The 26,860-nt window shown below is 47.2% G+C and overlaps 1 protein-coding gene and 1 long non-coding RNA gene across 3 annotated transcripts in view; one reads left to right on the top strand and one right to left on the bottom strand.

Annotated features, from left to right (window-relative positions):
- Window positions 1-2,950: 2,950 nt before the first annotated feature.
- The window catches only part of EXOC3L4 (exocyst complex component 3 like 4), a 36,864-nt gene continuing 12,954 nt past the window's right edge, over window positions 2,951-26,860 (bottom strand). For both annotated transcript variants that reach the window (XM_083517428.1, XM_083517427.1), the window contains exons 7-12: window positions 26,472-26,561; window positions 15,377-15,491; window positions 9,846-9,980; window positions 8,585-8,737; window positions 7,190-7,311; window positions 2,951-3,345 (exon numbers count right to left, since the gene is read on the bottom strand). In XM_083517428.1, coding sequence (XP_083373554.1) covers window positions 3,189-3,345; window positions 7,190-7,311; window positions 8,585-8,737; window positions 9,846-9,980; window positions 15,377-15,491; window positions 26,472-26,561 — 772 coding nt within the window. In that variant the 3' untranslated portion in view covers window positions 2,951-3,188. The remainder of the gene's footprint in view (window positions 3,346-7,189; window positions 7,312-8,584; window positions 8,738-9,845; window positions 9,981-15,376; window positions 15,492-26,471; window positions 26,562-26,860) is intronic.
- Window positions 11,257-15,368, top strand: LOC310685896. Its single transcript, XR_014515591.1, has 3 exons — window positions 11,257-11,904; window positions 12,101-12,701; window positions 12,946-15,368. It is a non-coding gene; the product is annotated as an uncharacterized lncRNA (long non-coding RNA).

Genomic DNA, 26,860 nt, shown 5'->3' on the forward strand with positions numbered 1-26,860 from the left:
CATGAATTTTTGTATTTATTATGAAAGACCAAAGGAACTCCCTTAACTCGTTTTTCTCACTCTGCTGAGATGTGTTATTCTGGCTGGCAGTGGCGTAGCGTGGGTTGTCAGCACCCGGGGCAAGACAAGTAATTTGCGCCCCCTAACCCGTGGATTTGCGCCCCCTAACCCTAACCCCCAGATGTTGCACCCAGTGCGGCCGGCCCCCCCTGCACCCCCCACGCTACGCCACTGCTGTTTGGGGTTTTTTTATGTCTGTGGTCCCATGGCTTGAAAAGCAGAATTCGTATTGGACTGGTTTCAATATTATCAAATTAATGAGTATTTTTCTAAAAGGATCTATTAAAAGGTTTTATACTGTAGATTGAAGTTCTGACTTTGAAAAGATTCTGCTCTAAGGAACAGAAAAACCGGTTTCAGAAATGTATAAATTGTTATTAGAATGGGAGATGAAAGATGAAATGGTTAAATCAGTGATGATACAATGGGCTAAAAGTTCTTGGACATAATATAGAAATGAACTCTTGGGAAAAGCTGTGGAAAGCTGATCTGAAATCTACTGGAGAACTGCATTGCACAATTTGTAGAAGTGCGAATTTTGAAGCATGGCTATGTTTCATTTTTTTGTATTGTTTCAGAAAGCACAAATGAGATATTTAAATAGGGACCGACTCACCAAACCAGTGATGTTTGGTGATTCCCCTCTGCCCTTTCTGACTTAACTTAGTGGCAGCCCTAGCAGTTTCCATTTTAAACAGAAACCAGCCTCCAAGGCATTGTGGGATATTAAAATGGAAGCTCCTTGAGGCAGACATGTTTTCTAAGGTGAAGGCTCAGCAGTGGGGCTGGGCTAGGGCAAAAGATGTGAATGCTGATGTTGTTGTTGTTGTTATTATTTAAAGAGAAGAATAATACTTTATTTAGAATTCAACAATAACAAAGGAAAAAAACCACAGTAATTGTTACATCAATTCATTACAATTCACCAATTTTAATATATAAATAGTAATAGAAAAATTACACAACATCACTTTTGATGTTACCCTTTTATCTCTTTATCTCCTTCTTAACGCATCAAAAAGAGAAAGACCAAGAAAGGAGGCACAAAAAAAGAAAAGAGAAAAGGAAGAAGAAAAAGGGGAGGGGAAGGGGGGGAGGAAAAAAGAAAGGAGGGGGGAAAACAAAAACAAAACAAAACAAATGGAATTTGCTGCCAAGGAGTGTGGTGGAGTCTCCTCCTTTGGAGGTCTTTAAGCAGAGGCTTGACAACCATATGTCAGGAGTGCTCTGATGGTGTTTCCTGCTTGGCAGGGGGTTGGACTCGATGGCCCTTGTGGTCTCTTCCAACTCTATGATTCTATGAAATACATTTGAAAGCTGATGTTATTAGGCCTGCTTTACATTCGCTCTGAGGTGAGAGGTAAGATTCGTATCACTTGACTGGACTATTCAGAAAAACTGGCTGAACTTCCTCTTCTGAAAAGTATGGTATCAGGAGGAAAATCAAGTGATGGGAAGGTCTGTTGTGGTGTTTGACATGTGACAGCTGGTCGCCAACAGATCTTCTTTGTTTTCTTTTGGGGAATGTCAGGGTCATATTAATTCTATTCACGTGTCGGGTGCGGCCATGGTTTCTTGGGAGCGGGGCTATGCTTTTAGTCGAGTTCCCCATATCGTGTCTCCTCCTTTAATTAATTAATTAAATTTGTACTCCCTTCATTCATATATCTCAGGGCAGTTCACAGCATAAATAAAAATACAAGATAAAAGCACAAACTACAGAATATAAACATGAACAAGACCAAAACAAACCAATCCCCCCCCCCCCCGCCTCCCTCAAACACATTTAAATAGATACAGGAAGTTAGTTTTCACCAGACTCCGAAAGGTGCCTAATGAAGGTGCCAGGTAAACTTCCCTGGGGAGAGTATTCCATGGATCAAATCTGAGAGATGGGTAAGGTCACCCATCTTTCAGTCACCTGACATGATTGATGGGCATATTTGAAGGCAATCCCGTTTTTCTAAAAACCCTTCTAAAATTAAGAATTATCGGTTGGGCGCTGGGAATGTGCTTTTCTCTAGCAAAGGAGTAATAGGAAGCTCAGTTTAACCTCCCAGTTGTGCCTTTGAAACCACACCCACCTGCCCCAAATAGGGCATCAGGTGTAGGGTAGGCAGCTGTGGTTTGCAGGGAATGATCTGGTGTGCTAAGCTGGGACCCCTGCGGGGAAGAAGTTGACTTGTGGGCTGGAGGTTTCCCACACCTGAGAGAGGACAGGCAAACACCTCTATAAATACAGTAAGGAGAGAAGACCTTCTCATTATTAAATTGGAGAGAGACTATAGCTCAGAAGTTGTCTTCTTCTTCTTCTTTATTGGAGATCACTTGTAGTTGAGTAAGATTGTCTTCCATGAACACAGTCTTAACAGTGAGTCTGTGACTGTGGAGGCCAATTCTGGAGCCATATGTCCTTCCGCAGTGAGGACATTGGTTTCCGGGCAGGAATTGATCATGGTGAGGGTTTGCCAAACGTGCTTTCCTCTTAGCACGTTTCACCCTTTCATCCTGAGTTTGAGCATCTTCAAAGTCCATGACACCTTTGGTAAAGGCTGTTCTCCAATTGGAGAGCTCACAGGCCAGTGTTTTCCAGTTGTCAGTGTTTCAGCGGACACGGAGCAATGGATCCAAACTACAAGAAAGAAGATTCCACCTAAACATTAGGAAGAACTTCCTGACAGTAAGAGCTGTTCGACAGTGGAATTTGCTGCCAAGGAGTGTGGTGGAGTCTCCTTCTTTGGAGGTCTTTAAGCAGAGGCTTGACAACCATATGTCAGGAGTGCTCTGATGGTGTTTCCTGCTTGGCAGGGGGTTGGACTCGATGGCCCTTGTGGTCTCTTCCAACTCTATGATTCTACTGCATTTTTTTTAGATTTGCCTTGAGAGATTCTTTAGACCTCTTTTGTTGACCACTAGCATTACACTTTCCATTTTTAAGTAGTGTCCATTTTTAGCAAGTATATAATCTTCTGAGACTCATCCTAGGCATCTTCTGCTAAAAGGATCATTAAGGAGCAAGATGTGGAGAGCCGCAGAGAGATTGACAAATGGCCTGACTCTGTTCAAGTGCTTGTATGTTCATAAATACATGGAAACAAGCATAGCTCAACATTTCATTTCTGCAGATTTTAAAAAAAGCACTGGGTGGTTCTTGGGACTTCTATTTCAGCAAAGAGCGTCCTGCATCCCAACTCTTCTGACGGCTGCTTCATGTGGTCAGCTATCGCTCGCCTCTTATTTCGACTCAATCCTCGAAGAGCAAGAACAGCGACAACGTGCTCCTTTCTGCAAAATGCAATGAAGGTGAATTCTCCAAGAAACAAATGGGGGAAATATACATGTAAACAGTGGCATAGCGTGGGGGGGTGCAGGGGGGGCCAGCCGCACCGGGCGCAACATCTGGGGGTTAGGGTTAGGGGCGCAAATTACTTGCCTTGCCCTGGGTGCTGACAACCCACACTACGCCACTGCATGTAAAACAAAAGCAAAACGAGGCAATAAAAAGATCAGCTCCCATCATTCATTGGCAAACATTGAGACCCAAATGATCATAGAGGCCTGGAGTTTCTAAAATGCTGTTGTCAACCAATAAACTGTAATCTGGTCAATTGTAGGTAAAAGACCATAAGGGCTTAAATTACAAAGTCATTTCCCCATGTCTGGGGTGGTGGGGTGGGAGGGGAGAGAATTCTGCAAAGTCCTTTCTTGTAGAAAGTGGCTAAGTTGGGGAGTTTCCACTTTAACACCCCCACAATGCACCTGGAGAAATGTTACATGGAGGGAGGCATTGTGGGAAATTAAAATGGCAGCTTCTAGCTGCCCAGTGCTGATTCAGAGTGCTATAGCCTGTTTTTGCCACCTGGCCCACTGACATAGGAGGGTCTTGGGGGGGGGGCATTTAGCCAAGGTGGAGAGTGACTCTGAATGTCCTAATCTACCTAGGATTGCCATACCTTAGAAAGCACCTATATCTGTGTGATGTTATATTATCAGTTAGTGGTTGTGCTGCCTGTTCTAGGAATTCAGTTGCTTCCATTATGTTCGGCTTGTATATTTGCAAAGAAACAGATATTATAAAGACACCATATGCCAGTCTTCACCAACCAGGTGCTCTCCAAATGTTTTGGATAGCAACTCCCACCACTCCCAGCCAACATGGCCATTTTGGATTACAAGAACCACCAGCTGTGCTGACTGGGGCTGAAGTTAGTTTTAGCTCCCGGCATTAGAAGGGTGGCAGGTTGGCGGAGACGGAACTAAATCTACCGTATTCCTTTCAGTGCTTGAAGTTTCTTATTTTTCTAGTCTTAAATTCACCTTTCCACAACAATTAGTGATTGTTTTGTGTGTCTTTTAAAAAGAACCTTGTGAAAATCCACCAGCATTTTCGTGCGAATTTCCCACCAATATTACCATATTTTCCCGTCTATAGGATGCCCTCATGTATAAGACGCCCCCTGTTTTGGGGGACTCGGATTTAAGAAAATTGGGGGAGATGGCCCCGTGTATTTTTGACATTATTTTTAGGGGGGAAACGTAGTCTTATACATGGAAAAATACAGTAACTCATTTTTGTATATTATGCATTTTTATGCATACTTTACACTCGTTTACACTTTATTGCAGTGTGTTACTTGGCTGGAGAACAGCACTGGATATTTAAGAGAAATGCTGATTTTTGAAGGATGCCTGTGCTTTGGTTCGATTATCGTATTTGGTTCTCATATGTGTTCTGCTTCAAACTTAACTGAGTTTTCCCCCTACCCCATCCTCTGCAGAATTCTTTCTTATCATGAGGAAGCAGACCCTGTAAAGAGGAACGGCCCTGGAACTTCCCAGGGCATACAGAAAGGAGGCACGTCTTCTCTGGCAAATAGTTGTTTGCGCTTTTTTATGGCAATGGTTATTTCATTGTTGTTGCAATAATAGCCAGTTAGGGTTGGCAGCTGTGCTAAGTTTCTGTTAAAAAAAAAGCTGGTTAGGAATGTTTATTTAAACATCTTTTTTTTTATAAAAAAAGTAAAATTAGTGTCTCCTTCTGCTGTAGATTGAGGAAAGAGGAACATGGAATAAGAGAAAATGGGAAGAATTCGATGCCACACACTTCTGATTGTTTGTTTTGTGGGGAGGAGATGCAGGCAACCCTCTTGCGCAAGCAGAAGTCCTTACACAGTGCTTCCAGTGATGGGATTCATTAGTTGAATCCTAGCCAATTCTCTTTAACCCTCCCTGTAAACAAGCAAAGCTGGCTGGCAATGACTTGGTGCAGCCTCTTCTCCGGGGCCGGCCCTATCATTAGGCAAAGTGGGAAGATGATGATAGCTGTCATGAAAGGGCAGCAAATGGTTAGTAATTTTAATTTCTTATTGTTTTGCTGCCAGAGAGGTGGAGAGGTAGTTGGGGCAGTTTTTGCCTTAAGCGCAAACACAACTTGACCAGTTGTGGGTACAATATGACTTTAAGTGTGGGTTTTTTTGGGGGTGGGGCCAGTCATTTAATTGTCTCAGGCACAAAGATATTTGGCCAACTCTGATCATCTTGCTTGCCTCTTCTCCCAAAAAATGCCCACATGGTGTTATAGAAGGGATAAGATGGGCTCACCCTGTACAGAATGCACTGAAGGGGCCTCCAACTGCACCTGATAAATTTAAAGCAAAATTCAGGGGGAAATGAAAGAAAGCAGCAGAATAGAATGGGTTACTGGTTTTGATCTTTAAAGCCCTATGCGGCCTAGGACCCTCGTACCTATGGGACTGCCTCTCCTGGTATGCCCAGCAGAGGACCTTAAGGTCCATAAATAACAACACTTTGGAGGTCCCAAGCCTCAAGGAGGTTAGATTGGTTTCAACTAGGGCCAGGGCCTTTTCAGCATTGGCCCCGACATGGTGGAATGCTCTGTCACAAGAGACTAGGGCCCTATGGGATTTGACATCTTTCCGCGGGGCCTGCAAGACAGAGCTGTTCCTCCTAGCCTTCGCTTAGACTCACTCTGACCTCTTATATGGGATTTAGTATATAAATTTTCCCTTGGCTTTTTTGCTGGCCCATGTAGGACCAGCATGGATAGCTGGCTTGGGTGAATATCTGGTGTTTCCTCCCTTTATGGTCTTGATTTATGGGCTACTACTAAAATGAGGCTGCATTTTAAGCTGTATTTTAAGCCGTATTTTAATTAACTGTTTGTTGTTGTTGTTTCTTTTCTCTATTATGTTTTATTGTAATTAATATTTGGTTTTAGCTGGCTGGGGAGGGCGGGGTATAAACAAAAATGTATTTATTTATTTACACTTAGCATAAACCTGCTGAAATTGAAGGACCTAAGTTGGCGATGGTCTTTAATTTCAGAGGGTCTACTCTGAGTAAAGGAAGGGTCGCAGGTGGTGCTGTGGGTTAAATCACAGAGCCTAGGACTTGCCGATCAGAAGGTTGGCAGTTCGAATCCCCGCGACGGGGTGAGCTCCCGTTGCTCTGTCCCCGCTCCTGCCAACCTAGCAGTTCGAAAGCATGTCGAAGTGCAAGTAGATAAATAGGTACCACTCCGGCAGGAAAGTAAACGGCGTTTCCATGTGCTGCTTTGGTTCGCCAGAAGCGGCTTAGTCATGCTGGCCACATGACCCGGAATCTGTATGCCAGCTCTCTCGGCCAATAAAGCGAGATGAGCACCACAACCCCAGAGTCGTCCGCGACTGGACCTAATGGTCAGGGGTCCCTTTACCTTTACTCTGAGTAAAATATATCTGAAAACAAACCAGTGAATCAAAGCAGCAATGTTCCCCCACAAAGAAGGAAATGGGGGGGGGGCATCTATAAGGCCCAAGGATGGGCGAGTCTGCCAGTTTAGGTCTCTCTCAGTTTCTCATTGTCCCAATTTGAGAGAACCCCAAACTGGCAGGTTCGCCCATCCCTAATTGCAATAAAACTGAAAAAGCGGGAGTGCCCCCCCCCCCGATTCAGCTACTAATACGGCAGTGGGGTGGGGGGATGTAACATACATATGATCGCTCCCTAGGAGTCACTTTGCACTCTACTTTGCACCCACAAGCAGCACAGAAAAGCCCCACCTAGAGAACGAGAGAGATCGTAATAATCAAACCTGCGAGTTACAGCTATTCGGAATGGGTTGGCATACCTGATGTCTGGATAATCCTGGTATAAACAGTTAATGTGGTCCTTGATTCTGGGTTTTTCTTCCTCGCCAATTGTTCTAGCAATGTATTCTATGGCAGGAGCGAGCCAGTCAGAAGTTGAACCCTGGAAATATGTTAGAATACCTGGTTATTCCCCCACCACCAAATGACCCGCAGTTAAGATGGAAGCATTCAGGTTTCGAAAAAGCAATGTATCTCTGATAACATTTTGTCACCCAAAGGTTTGATCACACTCCTAGCTGGTCTCCTACTACTAATGTATTTAAATACTTTTTGTTGTTGTTGGTCTTTATATTTTTAGCAGCGTACTCCTCAATTTGGTTTTTTTCCATCATCTTTTATAGTCTGCTTGCATTTATTTTGCCAAAGTTTGTGTCCCTTTTTGTTCTCCACATTTCAACAAGACTTACATTTTCTAAAGGAGGGTTTCCCAAACTTTGGGCTCCACCTGTTTTTGGACTACAACTCCCATCATCCCTAGCTAGCAGGACCAGTGGTCAGGGGTGTTGGGAATTGTAGTCCAAAAACAGCTGGAGACCCAAGTTTAGGATATCCTGTTCTAAAGGAAGATGTCTTGCCTCTAATAACCTTTTTTTGACTCTTACCACACGGACATCCTCTTGGCCTTGATCAGGCATAGGCAAAATCTGGCCCTCCAGATGTTTGGGACTACAATTTCCATCACCCCTGACCACTGGTCCTGTTAGCTATGGATGATGGGGATTGTAGACTGAAACATCTGGATGGCCCAGAGTTTGCCTATGCCTGGTCTTGATGGTACTTTTCTTGATCTGAAAGAGCTTCTAATATTGTGGTTCTGAACAATTCCAGATGTTTTGGGCTGTAAATCCCAACAGTCCTGTATTCCTAAACACCTGGTTGGAAAAGGCTGATGTAGTCAGTGCTGATGGAACTCCACTTAAGACAGCTTCTAATGTTCTACCTTTAACCCTACTACTCTTAAAATGAATCTTGTTAACACATTTTAGGAAAGAAACAACTTTAAAGGTTACAGATCTTGAGATTTCATTGGCTCACTTGCATTTAAATAACCTCAGGTACTCTCACATCAATCCACTGCTACGATGTACTTTATTTTTCACTCTATAAGACGCACCAGACCACAAGACGCACCTAGTTTTTGGAGGAGGAAAACAAGAAAAAAAATATTCTGAATCTCAGAAGCCAGAACAGCAAGAGGGATTGCTGCGCAGTGAAAGCAGCAATCCCTCCTGCTGTTCTGGCTTCTGGGATAGCTGTGTAGCCCGCATTTGCTCCATAAGATGCACGCACATTTCCCCTTACTTTTTAGGAGGGAAAAAGTGAGTCTTATAGAGCAAAAAATACGGTAGATACAAATGCCAGAAATTCCTTACCAGATGCTGCATTGTGTTGTTAATAGCTGTGGCATCCTGAGACATTATTTTGCTGACCTCGTCTCGTTTCGTTTTCCTCATTCTGCCTCTTGGCTTGAGAGTTTGCGTGATGTACTCTTTGACCACATCCTTGTGAACCTCGTTGAGAAAATCCTGCGTACAACAAGAACGATAAAATTAACAACCCAATAGTGGGTTGGCCAAAGCACAAGAGCACAGCCAGGGGCTTATTGCCGTGCCAATCCACAAGGACTGGGAAAGATTCAGAGAACCCAAAAGAAACCCGTTGGATGAGTTTTTCAGTGCACAGCCACCTGTAGGATCAAGTTTTCTTCGTGTCACTGCAAAGTATTGCAATGGTTACCTTTAGGCTTATTAATTCTGTCTGTTGCATCCCACTAATAATGTCCCTAATCAATTTACAACCAAAGCAAAACAAAAATAATACACAACAATACAAAGCAAAACAACAATACTAAAATTGCAAAATAAAATAAAATAAAATAAAATAATAATAATAATAATAATAATAATAATAATAATTTTCCTTAACATCTTTATTGAAAGGTCAAAAAGTACATAATTAGATGCGCACTAAACATGGTGAGAGGTAGATAAGAGAGAGAAAAAGAAAAAGAGAAACATCATCATCATCATCATCTACTCTCTCTCCACCCTCAGGTCCTAGGTTTGCAACAATTAAACCTAATGTTAAAAACAGTTAAAAACAACTTACTATCACTAAAATAAGTTGGGTCGTTATATATTTGGGTATATATGGGTATATATATATGTTGCTTATTACATTTTTGAAATCTGTTGTTATCCTATGGACGTAAGAAATAGATTTTGTCAGGCTTCAGCCCAGTCCTCAGGGTCTCTATAAATGAAATCTAACTGGATGCCCCTCCAAATGCATTGGACTACAACTCCCATCATCCCTGACCACTGGCTATGCTGACTGGGGCTGATGGGAGTTGTAGTCCGGAAACATCTGGAGGGGCGCAGGATGTTCACCCTGGGACTACAACATCCACGAGGCCCAGCCAGTATGAGGGCTGACAATAGTTCAAAACATCTCTATATACGCTATGCCATGTGTACATTGCGTGAAAGACAGGTTAGGAAGGTTTTTGTTTTAATTACTTACTTGTGTTTTTATCTTGTATTTTATTCTGTTAACTGTGATGAATATAAATTTAATAAACAAACAAACTTTTTTTAAAAAAATCATTACTGAATTATTAATTATTACTATTACCTTGCAGATGGGTTCCTTTAGATGCTTTAGATGTTCCGAAGACTCCTCAATGATGGACAATATTTTAATGATGAACGAATCGAAAGTTCCGCCACTTACGACCCAGGCCTGGCTTAGAATTTTCTTGAACATTGGCTGGTAAAACACACACACACACACACACACACACACACACACACACGTCAGTCATGGGTATTACTAAAGCATCTCTTTTGATTCTAAGGTGTGGCCTACTCAAGTCCTTATGGCCCAGAGCCTACCCAGGGGTTTGGAGGGCACTCAGAAGAGTTTTGGGACATCCCCCACCCCTTTGAGTGGCGCATATGCCTCTCATCTCAGGTCTCCTCACAAACTGCATGGGAAAGCCTCCTTCATTTCAAAAGCATTTTGCCATTTGCCACGAGGGGAGTGCAGTTTGAGAAACGTGAAATGAATATGGCAATCCTTGGCCTGCCTAACCCAGAAGAAACTCTTGCATAGGTGGGGGACCTACGGACCTCCAGATGTTGTTGGACATCAACTTCCATCAGCGCCATTTGGTATGGCCAAATTCCTCCAGTGGCAGACACCAGGCTCTCAAATTTCAGTGGTGCCCTGCGCAATGCTAAAATCCGGCGCCCCCGCCTCTCGGGCTCTGTTCTACTTCATTGCTCTGATGCCCCCTGCAGCATGGTGCCTAAGATGGCCACACCAATCATGCCACCCTAAAAGCACCTCTGGTTCCTTACAGCTGGCCTTAAAGGATTGGAGCCTAAGGTTGTTCTGTGGCTCCTTGGGTTCTCATTCTTCAAAATCTTGGTCATGGTCCTTTGGTCTTTTCCCATAGCTTTTCATAGAATCATAGAGTTGGAAGAGACCACAAGGGCCATCGAGTCCAACCCCCTGCCAAGCAGGAAACACCATCAGAGCACTCCTGACATATGGTTGTCAAGCCTCTGCTTAAAGACCTCCAAAAAAGGAGACCCCACCACACTCCTTGGCAGCAAATTCCACTGTCGAACAGCTCTTACTGTCAGGAAGTTCTTCCTAATGTTTAGGTGGAATCTTCTTTCTTGTAGTTTGGATCCATTGCTCCGTGTCCGCTTCTCTGGAGCAGCAGAAAACAACCTTTCTCCCTCCTCTATGTGACATCCTTTTATATATTTGAACATGGCTATCATATCACCCCTTAACCTCCTCTTCTCCAGGCTAAACATGCCCAGCTCCCTTAGCCGTTCCTCATAAGGCATCGTTTCCAGGCCTTTGACCATTTTGGTTGCCCTCCTCTGGACACGTTCCAGTTTGTCAGTGTCCTTCTTGAATTGTGGTGCCCAGAACTGGACACAGTACTCCAGGTGAGGTCTGACCAGAGCAGAATACAGTGGCACTATTACTTCCCTTTATCTATTACTTCCCTTGATCTTGATTTTAAACCAGCTTTAAGTACTTGGCACATGATTCCACGAATATTTCAGACAAGCCCTCCTGTTTCTGTGTCGATGTTTTGCTGATATGCAAGTGCATTTAAGAATAACCTGGTTAAAACACCATTGATCTATCTGGTAACACTTCTTTCCTAGGTGGGCATGAAAACAAAACTACTGGAATCTACTGGGAAACATACTGGGAACTATGCATGCAAAGTTTGGGAAATAAATATAGCCCCTCACAATGGACGTCTGGGCATGGAGACTTTAACATACGATACTGAGGACCATGTTCACACACTATAAAAGCTCAGGATGCCCAAGAAATGTGGGAAGATCATTTGGGGGACATGTTCTTGCAACTGTCTATTGCAGGGGTGGGGAACCAGTGACCTTCCACAAGCTGTTCAATTCCCATCATCCCATACTCTGACCATTGGTCATGCTGGCTGGTGCTGATGGGAGCTGGAGCATAGCATCCTCTGGAGGACCACAACAGCCCCATCCCTGCCCTACTGGAATAGAACTAAACCCAAAGATAAGGCAGTATGTATTGGCTATTAAGTTTCACGGTAGGAGAATAGTTTATTTTCTATGTCAGTGTAAAAATCTAATTATCATTCCTACTTTAAAAAGAGATTGTTGACAGCCAGGTAAACAGTAGTAGATAGGTAGCCGTGTTGGTCTGCCATAGTCAAAATAAAAAATTCCTTCCAGTAGCACCTTAAAGACCAACTAAGTTAGTTCTTGGTATGAGCTTTCGTGTGCATGCACACGAAAGCTCATACCAAGAACTAACTTAGTTGGTCTTTAAGGTGCTACTGGAAGGAATTTTTTATTTTGAGCCAGGTAAACAGTTTCCCAGGTTTTTGATACCGGGAACTTTCCCCCACCCTAGATTCAAAGTGCAGGACCACGTTACTCTTAGATGCAAAACGATGCATATGTTATAATCAGCTTCCAGGAAAAAACATGAGTCGATATCCAGGGGAAGGGCTTCAGCTCAGTGGTGGAGCTGAAGAACTAGGATTTATGAATCCCTTGAACGCAGTGCATGAACACATGTAACAGAAGCACAACAATTTTAAGGAAAAGCACATTTGGGTAGGAATTACAGTCACACCTCAGGTTACAGATGCTTTAGGTTGCGTTTTTTTCGGGTTACAGACCGTCGAAACCCAGAAGTACCGGTTACTTCTGGGTTTTGGAAGTCGCACATGCGCAGAAGTGCTAAATCACGCTTTGTGCATGCACAGAAGCGCCGGATTGCAACCTGCGAGTGCGCAGACGCGCCGCTGTGGGTTGCAAACGTGCATCCTAAAAGGATAACGTTCGCAACCTGAGCGTCCACTTTATTTGGAGCCGACGGCGAGGGGTGCTTCACCCTTTCCCATCTTTGCCCTCAGAATTCTCTTGTTTGAAACTGTGCAGCGGGGAGAGCCAGTGTGGTGTAGTGGTTAAGAGCAGTAGTCACGTAATCTGGGAAACCGGGTTCGTGTCTCCGCTCCTCCACATGCAGCTGCTGGGTGACCTTGGGCCAGTCACACTTCTGTGAAGTCTCTCAGCCCCACTCACCTCACAGAGTGTTTGTTGTGGGGGAGGAAGGGAAAGGAGAATGTTAGCCGCTTTGAGACTCCTGAAGGGGAGTGAAAGGCGGGATATCAAATCCAAACTCTTCTTCTTCTTCTTTCAAGTGGAGATGCGGTAGGGGAAGGGTTAAGCACTTTCCTCCTTGCTCCCTTTCTCCTCTGCCTGGTTATCCCCCAAAGGTGTTTCCAATAAACCCCTGTGTGTCCCATATGTAGTTAGGGTCTGGTCCCTGTGCCTTGGCTGCATGTCAATGCAGTGCTTCAAATCCAGGGTGTGATGCAAGATCTTAGAGACAGTTCAGGCATGTGGGAGGAGGAAAACAGGAAGCGCCGCAGATCGCTTTGGTAATTGTCAAGGGTGGCCTGTGTGCATTTACCGTAGATGCTCCACCTAATTAAGGGATTATGGGCAGTTGGAATGCCTCCATGAGTTCTGGGCTTCTTCAGATCCCTAAACTGTATTCCCCTAGATAAATATAAGCCTTTTCCACCAGCTGGCAACTGTATTAAAGAGGCAGGAACCAATTAAAATGTAAATCAGAGGGAAAGTAAAGTGGGAGAGAGGAGCGGGTCAACGAGCTGTGCTAAATCACTTTGAGCAGCTTTTCTTGATGCTCTGCCCAGGAGCCTCTGCTTTTAAAAAAAGTAGCACAAGTCTATTTCTGTTGCGAAGACAAGGAGGTGCTGATGCATACGGAATGACCGAGCATCATCTGGTCCATGTTTTAGAGATGCTCTGGGGTAGAAAAAGCATGCCTTGAATTATTGTATTTTTTTGGATCCACATTCGCCAGGAAAGTAATCACAACATCTCAGGGCAAAATCCTCCTGAACTGTTGTCGGTCTCTGATGCTATGGTAACGTCCGCAGTATACAGTTGTACCTCAGGTTACATACGCTTCAGGTTACATACACTTCAGGTTACACACTCCGCTAATGCAGAAATAGTGCTTCAGGTTAAGAAATTTGCTTCAGGATAAGAACAGAAATTGTGCTCCGGCGGCGTGGCAGCAGCAGCAGGAGGCTCCATTAGCTAAAGTGGTGCTTCAGCTTAAGAACAGTTTAAGGTTAAATACAGACCTCTGGAACGAATTAAGTACTTAACCTGAGGTACCACTGTATGTTTAAAGCCTCTGTCCTGGAAATGTGAAAAATCCCTGCAGCAGTAGGGCTTTGTTTACATCCACAAATCTCAACAGTCACGGCTTCACCCAAAGAATCCTGGGAAATGGAGTTTCTTAAGGGTGCTGGGAGTTGTTAAGAGACCCCTCCACCCTGCCAGACCTACATTTAGAACTCATGCCCATTCCCCACCTTGCCTGAGGTGGCTGAGGGACTGGGGGAATGTCCATAGGGAGCTGCCTTACAGCAAGCCAGACTAAATATTGTCTACACTAACTCACTCCACTGTTGCAAACAGGCAACATTCTCATCCTTGCCTGGAGATAACGGGGATTCAATTTTGGACGTTTTGAATGGAAAGAGGAGACTGAGAGAAGATAGGATGGCCATCTTCAAATATCCGAAGGGCTGTCACAAGGAAGATGGAGAGAGCTTGTTTTCTCCTGTTCTGGAGGGTAGGACTCGAACCCATGGCTTCAAGTTACAAGAAAGGAGATTCCAACTAAACATCAGGAAGAACTTTCTGACAATAAGTGATGTTCAACAGTGGAACAGTCTCCCTCGGAAGGTGATGGACTCTTTCCTTGGAGGTTCTTAAGCAGAGGTTGGATGGCCATCTGTCGTGGATGCCATAGCTGAGATCCCTGCATTGCCGGGGGTTGGACTAGATGACCCCTGGGCTCCCTTCCAACTCCACAGTTCTGTGATTCTATGAAAGCAGGTGATCGGCCACTGACCAGTGGTACTTATTGTCTGTCACTGCCACTGACTGTTAGCTATGCTGGCACACCAGCCCCTGTGCAGACGGCAAGAGCAGCTTGTAAGTGAGGATGATGTCTGCCTTTCACAATAATTCTGCCTTGCAAGGGGCTTTACAGTTGCCAAAAACATCGCTGTTGTTTGCAACCTTGGCTTTGCTCGAAAGTGAAAGCAGCGATGGTGAGAAATTAAGTTATCCGACTTCTTAGAATTGCTCCCATTCCTACCACATGAAAGAAGATGTGGTTTGGGTTGTTCCAAGGACACGTGCAAGGCTGTCAGTTAAACTGCTCGGAAGATATACTCCCCCATCCGCTTTTCGAAGAGGCCTGACCTCATTCAAAGAGGCCTGATTCATAATAAAATAAAATTTCATCAGTTCATAACGGCAATTCAATGATGGTAAGTCCCTTTTCTCATTTCAGAATCCTGGGAGCAGCGGTCTCCTCGCTACAGAGCCATGATTCAAAGAACCCTTAACAAATCGCAGTTTCCAGGGTTCTCTGGGGGAAGCATGGTGTGTCAATCTGCCCATGCACACACCCTGGCTCGGTGATGGCATCTCATGGAGGAAATCAACAAGAACTGCTGCGGCTTGGAATCTCAGCAGCTGGGTTCTAGCGCAGTCTTCTTGAATTGCAAATAGTCCTCTTACCTGTGTTTCCAGCTTTAATTTATTTAAAAAGCATTTCCCGTATCTCAGCATCAGACCAGCTAGGGTCTTCTCCAGTTCTTCGCAGTTGATGTGAAAAGTCGTTTGCAAGTTCATCCTGCAGTGAAAAGGCCAACAAGTCAATGTTCATTAAGGTGTAATTTACAAAGCCAACACTCCTTTATCTCTTAAAGAGCAACCCCCTTTCTCCGATTACAACAGGCATGAAGCATTAAAGGTAAAGGGTAAAGGGACCCCTGACCGTTAGGTCCAGTCGTGGCCGACTCTGGGGTTGCGGTGCTCATCTCGCTTTATTGGCCGAGGGAGCCGACGTACAGCTTCTGGGTCATGTGGCCAGCATGACTAAGCTGCTTCTGGCGAACCAGAGCAGCGCACGGAAATGCCGTTTACCTTCCCACCAGAGTGGTACCTATTTATCTACTTGCACTTTTGACGTGCTTTCGAACTGCTAGGTTGGCAGGAGCAGGGACCGAGCAACAGGAGCTCACCCCGTTGCGGGGATTCAAACCGCCAACCTTCTGATTGGCAAGCCCCAGGCTCTGTGGTTTAGACCACAGCACCACCCACATTACTTGCTATTTAGTGTAGAGCAAACAGTCTAGGAACCCACAGCTAAATAATTTCACTCTGATTTCTGACGAAGATCAAAGAAGGCCAAATAGAACAATGTTGAAATTTAAGGTTTTCTTTCGGCCGCTTATTTTCCCGCTGGTTATCCTGATTAAACGCCTCGCTCTTTTAACAACTTCAAAATAAATGGCATTTCCCAAAGATCCAAATTGATTTTTGCCAACCTCTGTCTTAATTAGAAGCCTTAATTTCCCATCGCTAGGAAGGGAAGCGAAGGTGAAATTAAAAGCCTGAAATTAAATTGCATGCTAGATGGCAACTTGCCAGCTTGATCGCTGAATACCAGTAAGAATGAACTCAAAGTAATGATACAGAGAAGAATCAAACGAGGAGTCGTGCACCAATTAAAGGTTTTGGCTTTGAACCGATTAATCAGTTAACAAATTGATTACATTTTAATACATCTGTGTATTTTTAGATCCTATATAGAAGTCTTTTCACCAAATGTGCTGGCTGGGCTTTTCAAATTTCTACCCCACCTTTCTTCCAAGATGGATTCCCCCTCCCTCCAGGTCAGGAACTAGGGTGTGCAGAGATATCCCTTGAGGAGTTCCACAAAGCCTGTGTTTCTATATTTCTTGCAAATGTGAAATATACTCGGAGTCCAGTGTGGATTTCATGCTCTTTATTCAGCTCATAGTAGTGAGGAATGCAAGTCCTCCCAAAGTGTCTGCTTTATATACATTATTTACACAATGGGCCCCACGTGATTGGCTAATTCTGGGATTCACCTGTAGGCCAATCAGGTTGCGAATTCACTTCCACCTGGAGCTGGATTGGGTGGCTCCTGCAGACCAATCATACAGCTGCATTGTTTTAGGACCAATCAGGCTGCTGCATTTTGGATCCTATTCAACTCAGTACATAACACCGACACTCTTAAGTGTCCCTATTTTCCAGGGACGCCCCTGATTTAGAGAAGCCATCCTAGTTTCTGATTTGATCCTGGAATGCCCCACTTTTCCTTAGGATGTCCCTCTTTTCATTGGAGAAATGTTGGATGGTATAGAATGATCCGACCCCCCCAGCCATCTGAAGGCAATCCTGTATAGGGAAGGTTTCGTTTTTTGTTTTGTTTTTTTTAAAAAAGAAAAATGTAATGTTTTATTCTGTTTTTAGATATGTTGGAAGCTGCCCAGAGTGGCTGGGGCAACCCAGTAAGATGTGTGGGGTTATAAATAGTAGAATGATTATGATTTTCATGGGAGAAATGTTGGAGGGTATGAGAAGGCCTAGCTCCGCATCCCCCTTTGCCAGCTGGCTTAGGAGCGGGTCTGTGTTTTGCTTCCTGAGTGATGGATACGCTTCTGGAATCCCCCCCCCCCAAGCTGTCAGCCACAGGGTGGGATCCATCAGGGAATCCCAGGATGGTGACACTGTTCACCTGCTGGCTGAAAGGAGGAAAAACCAGTGCTGCATGAGATATTTGTGCTCTGGGGTCCGTCAAGCAGTGGATGGATTCAGGAAAGTGAGTGAGAAGGGGGCGTACTGTGCTTAAGATGTGTAACAGGCATCTCATCCCCAACCATTCTTAAAATAAATGCCTCCGGCCTTTTAGGGAAGGTACGGTATCTCTAAACATTTTTTCTAAGTTCATTGTATATACAGTGGTACCCCGCAAGACGAACGCCTCGCGAGACGAAAAACTCGCAAAACGAAAGGTTTTTTCGTTTTCGAGTTGCCTCGCAAGACGAAGTTCCCTATGGGCTTGCTTCGCAAAACGAAGCTTGCCCCGGGGACAGCGGGTCTTCTCTTTTGAAGCAAGGGGCGGCGGGGAGATCGCTTCTCCCCACCGCCCCTTGCTTCAAAAGAGGTCCGGGGGCAGCGCTTCCCGCTGCCCCCGGACCTCTTTTGAAGCAAGCGGCTGCGGAGAGAAGCGATCTCCCTGCAGCCGCTTGCTTCAAAAGCTGCCCCCGATCTCTTTTGAAGCAAGCGGCTGCGGAGAGAAGCGGGGTGGCTGGGGCAGGTGTTCCCGTCCCCCGCCCGGCTTCGCAGCACCGCTCCGAAGCTCGGCGGTGGGGGCAGGTGTTCCCTCCCCCCCACCCTGCTTCGGGGCAGTGTTCCGAAGCGGGGTGGCTGGGGCAGGTGTTCCTGCCCCCCGCCCGGCTTCGCAGCACCGCTCCGAAGCTCGGCGGTGGGGACAGGTGTTCCCTCCCCCCCACCCTGCTTCGGGGCAGCGTTCCGAAGCGGGGTGGCTGGGGCAGGTGTTCCTGCCCCCCGCCCGGCTTCGCAGCACCGCTCCGAAGCTCGGCGGTGGGGGCAGGTGTTCCCTCCCCCCCACCCTGCTTCGGGGCAGCGTTCCGAAGCGGGGTGGCTGGGGCAGGTGTTCCTGCCCCCCGCCCGGCTTCGCAGCACCGCTCCGAAGCTCGGCGGTGGGGGCAGGTGTTCCCTCCCCCCCACCCTGCTTCGGGGCAGCGTTCCGAAGCGGGGTGGCTGGGGCAGGTGTTCCTGCCCCCCCGCCCGGCTTCGCAGCACCACTCCGAAGCTCGGCGGTGGGGGCAGGTGTTCCCTCCCCCCCACCCTGCTTCGGGGCAGCGTTCCGAAGCGGGGTGGCTGGGGCAGGTGTTCCTGCCCCCCGCCCGGCTTCGCAGCACCGCTCCGAAGCTCGGCGGTGGGGGCAGGTGTTCCCTCCCCCCCACCCCGCTTCGGAGAAGCGATCTCCCAGACATCTTTTGAAGCAAGCGGCTGCAGGGAGATCGCTTCTCCCCGCAGCTGCTTGCTTCAAAAGAGGTCCGGGGGCAGCGGGAAGCGCTTTCCGCTGCCCCGACCTCTTTTGAAGCAAGCTGCTGCGCTTCTCCCCGCAGCCGCTTGCTTCAAAAGAGGTCCCGGACCTCTTTTGAAGCAAGCGGCTGCGGAGAGAAGCGATCTCCTTGCAGCTGCTTGCTTCAAAACAGGTCCGGGACCTCTTTTGAAGCAAGCGGCTGCGGAGAGAAGCGATCTCCTTGCAGCCGCTTGCTTCAAAACAGGTCCGGGACCTCTTTTGAAGCAAGCGGCTGCGGAGAGAAGCGATCTCCCTGCAGCCGCTTGCTTCAAAACAGGTCCGGGACCTCTTTTGAAGCAAGCGGCTGCGGAGAGAAGCGATCTCCTTGCAGCTGCTTGCTTCAAAACAGGTCCGGGACCTCTTTTGAAGCAAGCGGCTGCGGAGAGAAGCGATCTCCCTGCAGCCGCTTGCTTCAAAACAGGTCCGGGACCTCTTTTGAAGCAAGCGGCTGCGGAGAGAAGCGATCTCCTTGCAGCTGCTTGCTTCAAAACAGGTCCGGGACCTCTTTTGAAGCAAGCGGCTGCGGAGAGAAGCGATCTCCCTGCAGCCGCTTGCTTCAAAAGCTTTTGAAGCAAGCGGCTGCAGGGAGATCGCTTCTCTCCGCAGCCGCTTGCTTCAAAAGAGGTCCCGGTTACACCTGCCCCCACTGCCGAGCTTCGGAGCGGTGCTGCGAAGCCGGGCGGGGGGCAGGAACACCTGCCCCAGCCACCCCGCTTCGGAACGCTGCCCCGAAGCAGGGTGGGGGGGAGGGAACACCTGCCCCCACCGCCGAGCTTCGGAGCGGTGCTGCGAAGCCGGGCGGGGGGCAGGAACACCTGCCCCAGCCACCCCGCTTCGGAACGCTGCCCCGAAGCAGGGTGGGGGGGAGGGAACACCTGCCCCCACCGCCGAGCTTCGGAGCGGTGCTGCGAAGCCGGGCGGGGGGCAGGAACACCTGCCCCAGCCACCCCGCTTCGGAACGCTGCCCCGAAGCAGGGTGGGGGGGAGGGAACACCTGCCCCCACCGCCGAGCTTCGGAGCGGTGCTGCGAAGCCGGGCGGGGGGCAGGAACACCTGCCCCAGCCACCCCGCTTCGGAACGCTGCCCCGAAGCAGGGTGGGGGGGAGGGAACACCTGCCCCCACCGCCGAGCTTCGGAGCGGTGCTGCGAAGCCGGGCGGGGGGCAGGAACACCTGCCCCAGCCACCCCGCTTCGGAACGCTGCCCCGAAGCAGGGTGGGGGGGAGGGAACACCTGCCCCCACCGCCGATCTTCGGAGCGGTGCTGCGAAGCCGGGCGGGGGGGCAGGAACACCTGCCCCAGCCACCCCGCTTCGGAACGCTGCCCCGAAGCAGGGTGGGGGGGGACACCTTCTGAAGGCGGGCGGGGGGGGCGAAAGTCTTTGTCCCCCCTGCCTGCCTTCCCAGGGGCTTTTAAATCGCCCCAGACAGCGGAGGAGTCCTCCGCTGTCCCGGGGCGATTTTAAAATGCCGCCCGCCAGCATTTTAAGATCGCCCGGACAGCGGAGAAGTCCTCCGCTGTCCCGGGGTTTTTTAAAATGCTGGGGGTGGGAAGAAAAGCCCTTGTCCCCCCCCCCAGCCTTCAGAAGAGGTCCGGGGACAGACTGTCCCCGGACCTGGTCTGAAGGCGGTTTCCCTAGGAACGCATTAATTGATTTTCAATGCATTCCTATGGGAAACCGTGCATCGCAAGACGAAAAAACCGCAAGACGAAGAGAATTGCGGAACGAATTAATTTCGTCTTGCGAGGCACCACTGTACTGTCCCCAAACACCTTTGTTTTTTTACACATGTGGTAAAAATCGCCATCCTTATCTAAACATTTCCAGCATCTTTCACTTCTAATCCTGTACATTTTTGCCAACTTGGTCGGGGTGAGATACCATCGATACATCACCTTCCTGATGTTTTCCTTTAATACAGTGCATGCCGTAAATTTTATGCCCTTGTTCCAGAGTTTAGACCATGCCTCAAACTGGATGTTGTGACCCACATCTATTGCCCATTTCATCATTAACCACTTTGATTTCCTCTTCTGTATTTAATTGTAGATAATTGTAGACCCTGGTTAATAATTTGCCTTTCCTTCTATTAATATTAATTCTATGTTTGATTTACTCTTATTAAAGCCATGTTTTATTTTATCTTTGTTAAAAATATCATTCATCTGGTGATATTGAAATCAGTCCGTCAATTTGTCTCTAATCTAATCAAGAAAGTGATTGAGAAGGTGGTGTACTGTGGTTAAGATGTGTAACACCGGGAGAATCCAAGACCAGAAAGAAGAGGAATACCAAGAAGACTGGAAGAAATTTACAACTATTTGAATAAATATTGTAATATTAAAGATATGTAACCACTTGAAAGAACTAATCAGGCATAGGATTAAATTAGATTTAAATATATAAATAAGAAAATGTACTATAAGAAAAGTTAGGAAATTGGAATATGACTGTAATATTGTTTTATGAAATAATGATATTGGAAACTGCTACCTTTAATTACGAGGAAATTCAGATGGAAGAGATTAGAGGAAGTCAAGCAATATATTTATGAAAATGGATTTTAATTAACTAATTGAATTATTTTTCCTTTTTATGTACTTTTTATTTTTTTTATTTTTTTCCTTTTTGTTATGTTCATCTATGAAAATTAATAAATATTATTGTAAAAAACAAACAAACATGTGTAACACAGCACACAATCTAGGAACTGGTGAACCTTGACATGAGCCAACAGTGTGACGCGGCAGCTAAAAAAGCCAATGCAATTCTGGGCTGCATCAATAGGAGTACAGTGGTGCCTCGCAAGACGAAATTAATTCGTTCCGCAAGTCTCTTCGTCTTGCGAGTTTTTCGTCTTGCGATGCACAGTTTCCCATAGGAATGCATTGAAAATCAATTAATGCGTTCCTAGGGAAACCGCCTTCAGACCAGGTCCGGGGACAGTCTGTCCCCGGACCTCTTCTGAAGGCTGGGGGGGGGGGGACAAGGGCTTTTCTTCCCACCCCCAGCATCTTAAAAAACCCCGGGACAGTGGAGGACTTCTCCGCTGTCCGGGCGATCTTAAAATGCTGGCGGGCGGCATTTTAAAATCGCCCCGGGACAGCGGAGGACTTCTCCGCTGTCCGGGGCGATTTAAAAGCCCCTGGGAAGGCAGGCAGGGGGGACAAAGATTTTCGCCCCCCGCCCGCCTTCAGAAGGTGTTCCCGCCCCCCTGCCCCGCTTCGGAGCAGCGTTCCGAAGAGGGGCGGCTGGGGCAGGTCTCCCCCCCCCCGCCCCGCTTCGGAGCAGCGTTCCGAAGCGGGGCGGCTGGGGCAGGTCTTCCCGCCCCCCCGCCCCGCTTCGGAGCAGCGTTCCGAAGCGGGGCGGCTGGGGCAGGTCTTCCCGCCCCCCCGCCCCGCATCGGAGCAGCGTTCCGAAGCGGGGCGGCTGGGGCAGGTCCTCCCGCCCCCCGCCCCGCTTCGGAGCAGCGTTCCGAAGCGGGGCGGCTGGGGCAGGTCTTCCCGCCCCCCCGCCCCGCTTCGGAGCAGCTCCGAAGCGGGCGGGGGCGCTGCTCCGAAGCGGGCGGGGGGCGGGAAGACCTGCCCCCCCGCCCCGCTTCGGAGCAGCGTTCCGAAGCGGGGCGGCTGGGGCAGGTCTTCCCGCCCCCCCGCCCCGCTTCGGAGCAGCGTTCCGAAGCAGGGCGGCTGGGGCAGGTCTTCCCGCCCCCCGCCCGCTTCGGAGCAGCGTTCCGAAGCGGGGCGGCTGGGGCAGGTCTTCCCGCCCCCCCCGCCCCGCTTCGGAGCAGCGTTCCGAAGTGGGGCGGCTGGGGCAGGTCTTCCCGCCCCCCGCCCCGCTTCGGAGCAGCGTTCCGAAGCCGGGCGGTGGGGGCAGGTGTTCCCTCCCCCCCACCCGGCTTCGGAGCACCGGGAGAAGCGATCTCCCCGCAGCCCCTTGCTTCAAAAGAGGTCCGGGGGCAGCGGGAAGCGCTTCCCGCTGTCCCCGGACCTCTTTTGAAGCAAGGGGCGGTGGGGAGATCGCTTCTCCCGGTGCCCCGGTGTACTGAGCTACATGGACCAATGGTCCAAATGGGTGTAAAACAGCTTTCTATGTTTTGAATCGCAGCTTAATGCAAACATGGGGTGGAGCGGATTTGTGGCTGCCAAGACCATATAACACTGGTCCTGAAAGACTTACATTGGCTCCCAGTACGTTCCAAGCACAATTCAAAGTGTTGGTGCTGACCTTTAAAGCCCTAAACAGCCATGGCCCAGTATACCTGAAGGAGCGTCTCAACCCCCATTGTTCAGCCACTGAGGTCCAGCGGCGAGGGCCTTCTTGGTAGTGGCGCCTGCCCTGTGGAATGCCCTTCCACCAGATGTCAAGGAAATGAACAACTACCTAGCTTTTAGAAGACATCTGAAGGCAACCTTGTATCAGAAATTTTCTTAATGTCTAATGCTTTTATGTGCTGTAAGCCGCCCACAGTTGCTGGGGAAACCCAGCCAGATGGGAGGGTATAAATAATAATTATTATTAGCATTATTGGGGATCCAAGTGTTAAACCATGAGAAGAGGAGGAGTTTGGATTTGATATCCTGCTTTATCACTACCCTAAGGAGTCTCCAAGCTGCTAACAATCTCCTTTTCCTTCCTCCCCCACAACAAACACTCTGTGAGGTGAGTGGGGCTGAGAGACTTCAGAGAAGTGTGACTAGCCCAAGGTCACCCAGCAGCTGCAGGTGGAGGAGCAGAGATGCGAACCTGGTTCACCAGATTACGAGTCTACCACTCTTAACCACTACACCACACTGGCTCTATGAGGAAGGATTCAAATTCCTGGTGAGGTGATAGCCTAGAGGTTTGTGCGCCATTAATGCAACAAAGGAAATGGATCTGTGCCAGATGACGAAGGGGTGGGGCTCCTCCCTCGACCGGCTGGTTATTAGAAAGAGAAAAGGCCAGAATGGGGAGTTGAGTGACATGAGCTAGAAGGGGGAATGCGACGCTTGATTTCAGTTTGAATCCAAGGCTGCAGCTATGGGGGAAGCAAAGTTGTCTTGGGGTGTTAATGCTGTCAGCATCTTTATCGTAGGCTCAGGTCGCATATACGTGTAAATAAACTGTATATCATAAAGACACCAAAGTCTCTGCTGTAGCTCATTCCAAAGGAAACCCAAACTAGGGATGAAGGAGTGAAATTCATTCGCTTCACATTTTAACGCAAACCTACCCAATTCATACTTTCCAACGCAATACACAGTTATCCTATAAATCGGCACTTCTCTGAATTTTGCAATGCCATACAGCAGCAGCAACAACAAAAAGTATGCACAAACATGTCTACATATTGGAGGAAATTGTTTGCAGTAATGTGTATACTAGTTGATGATGTGTGATCATGGCCACTGGTCCCATCACCTCCTGGCAAACAGAAGGGGAAGAAATGGAGGCAGTGAGAGATTTTACTTTCTTGGGCTCCATGATCACTGCAGATGGTAACAGCAGCCACGAAATTAAAAGACGCCTGCTTCTTGGGAGAAAAGCAATGACAAACCTGGACAGCATCTTAAAAAGCAGAGACATCACCTTGCCAACAAAGGTCTGTATAGTTAAAGCTATGGTTTTCCCAGTAGTGATGTATGGAAGTGAGAGCTGGACCAGAAAGAAGGCTGATTGCCGAAGAATTGATGCTTTTGAATTATGGTGCTGGAGGAGACTCTTGAGAGTCCCATGGACTGCAAGATCAAACCTCTCCATTCTGAAGGAAATCAGCCCTGAGTGCTCACTGGAAGGTCAGATCCTGAAGCTGAGACTCCAATACTTTGGCCACCTCATGAGAAGAGAAGACTCCCTGGAAAAGACCCTGATGTTGGGAAAGGTTGAGGGCACAAGGAGAAAGAGACGACAGAGGACAAGATGGTTGGACAGTGTTCTCGAAGCTACCAGCATGAGTTTGACCAAACTGCGGGAGGCAGTGGAAGACAGGAGTGCCTGGCGTGCTCTGGTCCATGGGGTCACGAAGAGTCGGACGCGACTAAACGACTAAACAACAACAACAACAATACTAGGATAAATGTACACTAAAATGCAGATGAATTTTCACAAGCAGCTTCTTTTTAAAATTGCCAACTGGTGCAGAAATGTGGTGAATTGAAGGCGGGAAAAACAAGAAACTAAGTACAATCAACACTGACAGATTTGCTCATCCCTAGTCATTGCAATTGTTTTTGTTTGTTGTTTGGAGAAAAAAATGCATCCCACACATTGCTGGGTGTACTAATCCTTCAAAACAAAAAAATGTATATTTACGTTTACACAATAATTTCTTGTTTTTCTTTTAATTGCCTGCTTGGGTTTCTTCTGTGGATAAAAAAATATGACAGTAACAAGCTGAATTTATTTCCAGCCCCTTCTACTGTCTTGCTAATTACTGGAGGTGCCCTGCCACCTAGAGGCAGAATAATGCTAGTGCATAAAATAAAATCTAAAAACATACTATATATGTGAAATGGGCTACTGATATATTTTTTTAAATGCTTTTAGTTATATTTTGTGTTTAAATAGACTTTGAATGGCTGTAAGATGATAACAAGTTTTTGTCTCTCTTGTCTTTCCGATTGCATGTTAATTTTTATTGCATTGATTTCCATGGTGACTATGGGCGAATGCACCTCCAAGTGTCCCCATTTTTAAGGGACAGTCCTGGATTTACAGAAGCCGTCCCAGTTTCTGATTTGATCTGGGAATTTCCCACTTTTCCTTAGGACATCCCTATTTTCACTGGAGAGATGTTGGAGGTTATGGAGTTATACGACCCCTGAGCCAAGAAGATAAGTAACTACAGTGGTACCTTGGGTTACATACTCTTCAGGTTACATACGCTTCAGGTTACAGACTCCACTAACCCAGAAATATTACCTCGGGTTAAGAACTTTGCTTCAGGATGAGAACAGAAATCGTGCTCCAGCAGTGCAGCGGCAGCGGGAGGCCCCATTAGCTAAAGTGGTACCTCAGGTTAAGAACAGTTTCAGGTTAAGAACAGACCTCTAGAACGAAGTAAGTTCTTAACCTGAGGTACCACTGTATTCAACCTTTAGAAGACACCTGAAGGCATGCGTGTATTGGGAAGTTTTTTAATGTTTAGTGTTTTATTATGTTTTTATATACTGTATGTTGGTGGCTGGGGCAACCCAGTCAGATGGGTGGTATAATAATAATAATAATAATAATAATAATAATAATAAATGCCCCTATTTTCATTGGATAAATGTTGGAGGGTATGAAAGCGGTGTGTGTGTGTGTGTGTGTGTGTGTGTGTGTGTGTGTGTCTAATTTCCTATCTCCATAACCAGAATGGAAAAGGGGGTTACTGGCCTCTTAGTGGGCAGGTTCATCTTTTTGGGGGTGCACTAGTAATTTTTGTGCAGGGCTGCTTTCTAAAAAGAAATTGTAAGGCAGTAAAATGGGCATAGGGAACTTGCGTCACACCTTAATTTACCTTTGTTAGATAAGTTCCCCTGATACTGGTACTTCCACCCAGCACAATGTGCGGAGACTGAGGAATTGTATTTTCATTGCAAAACGATCCCTGGACGTTCTGTTGTCCAAAAGGACACAATCAATTTGCCTTCTGTGCTAAATCCTAAGATCTGGTCCAACATCTCCTCTTCAAACACAGGGTGAGGGAAAAAAAACCAGGTTTACCTCAAGTCCTGGAAGCTGTTAAGGTAGGCCATCATGAACATCAGAAACTGGGGGTGATCTTTCGCTTGGTCCAAAAATGCTTTCCCAAAGCTGTAATAAAATTGTGGCTAATTAAAATTGGCCACTAACCAGCGATAAACACAGAGCAAGCATAAACACCACAGACTTCAGCATCCTTTCCTGTTAGAGGAATCCTGCATTTGAGGATTAGCAGAAATCCTGTCTGTCTAGTCCAAGAGCCATGGGGTTAAGGAATAACCTACTGGCTGGGGGATTCACAGCTTGGCTTCCTTTACAACAAACTCCACTGTCTAATGTGGGTTTTTTAAAAGTCAGAGGAGCTGGGAAAAACTTTGGGAGAGAGATTTGAAGATCACAGCACGTGAACA

The sequence above is a fragment of the Podarcis liolepis genome (assembly GCF_965112155.1).
Source record: "Podarcis liolepis genome assembly, chromosome: 1".
In the NCBI taxonomy this organism is placed as follows: Eukaryota; Metazoa; Chordata; class Lepidosauria; order Squamata; family Lacertidae; genus Podarcis; species Podarcis liolepis.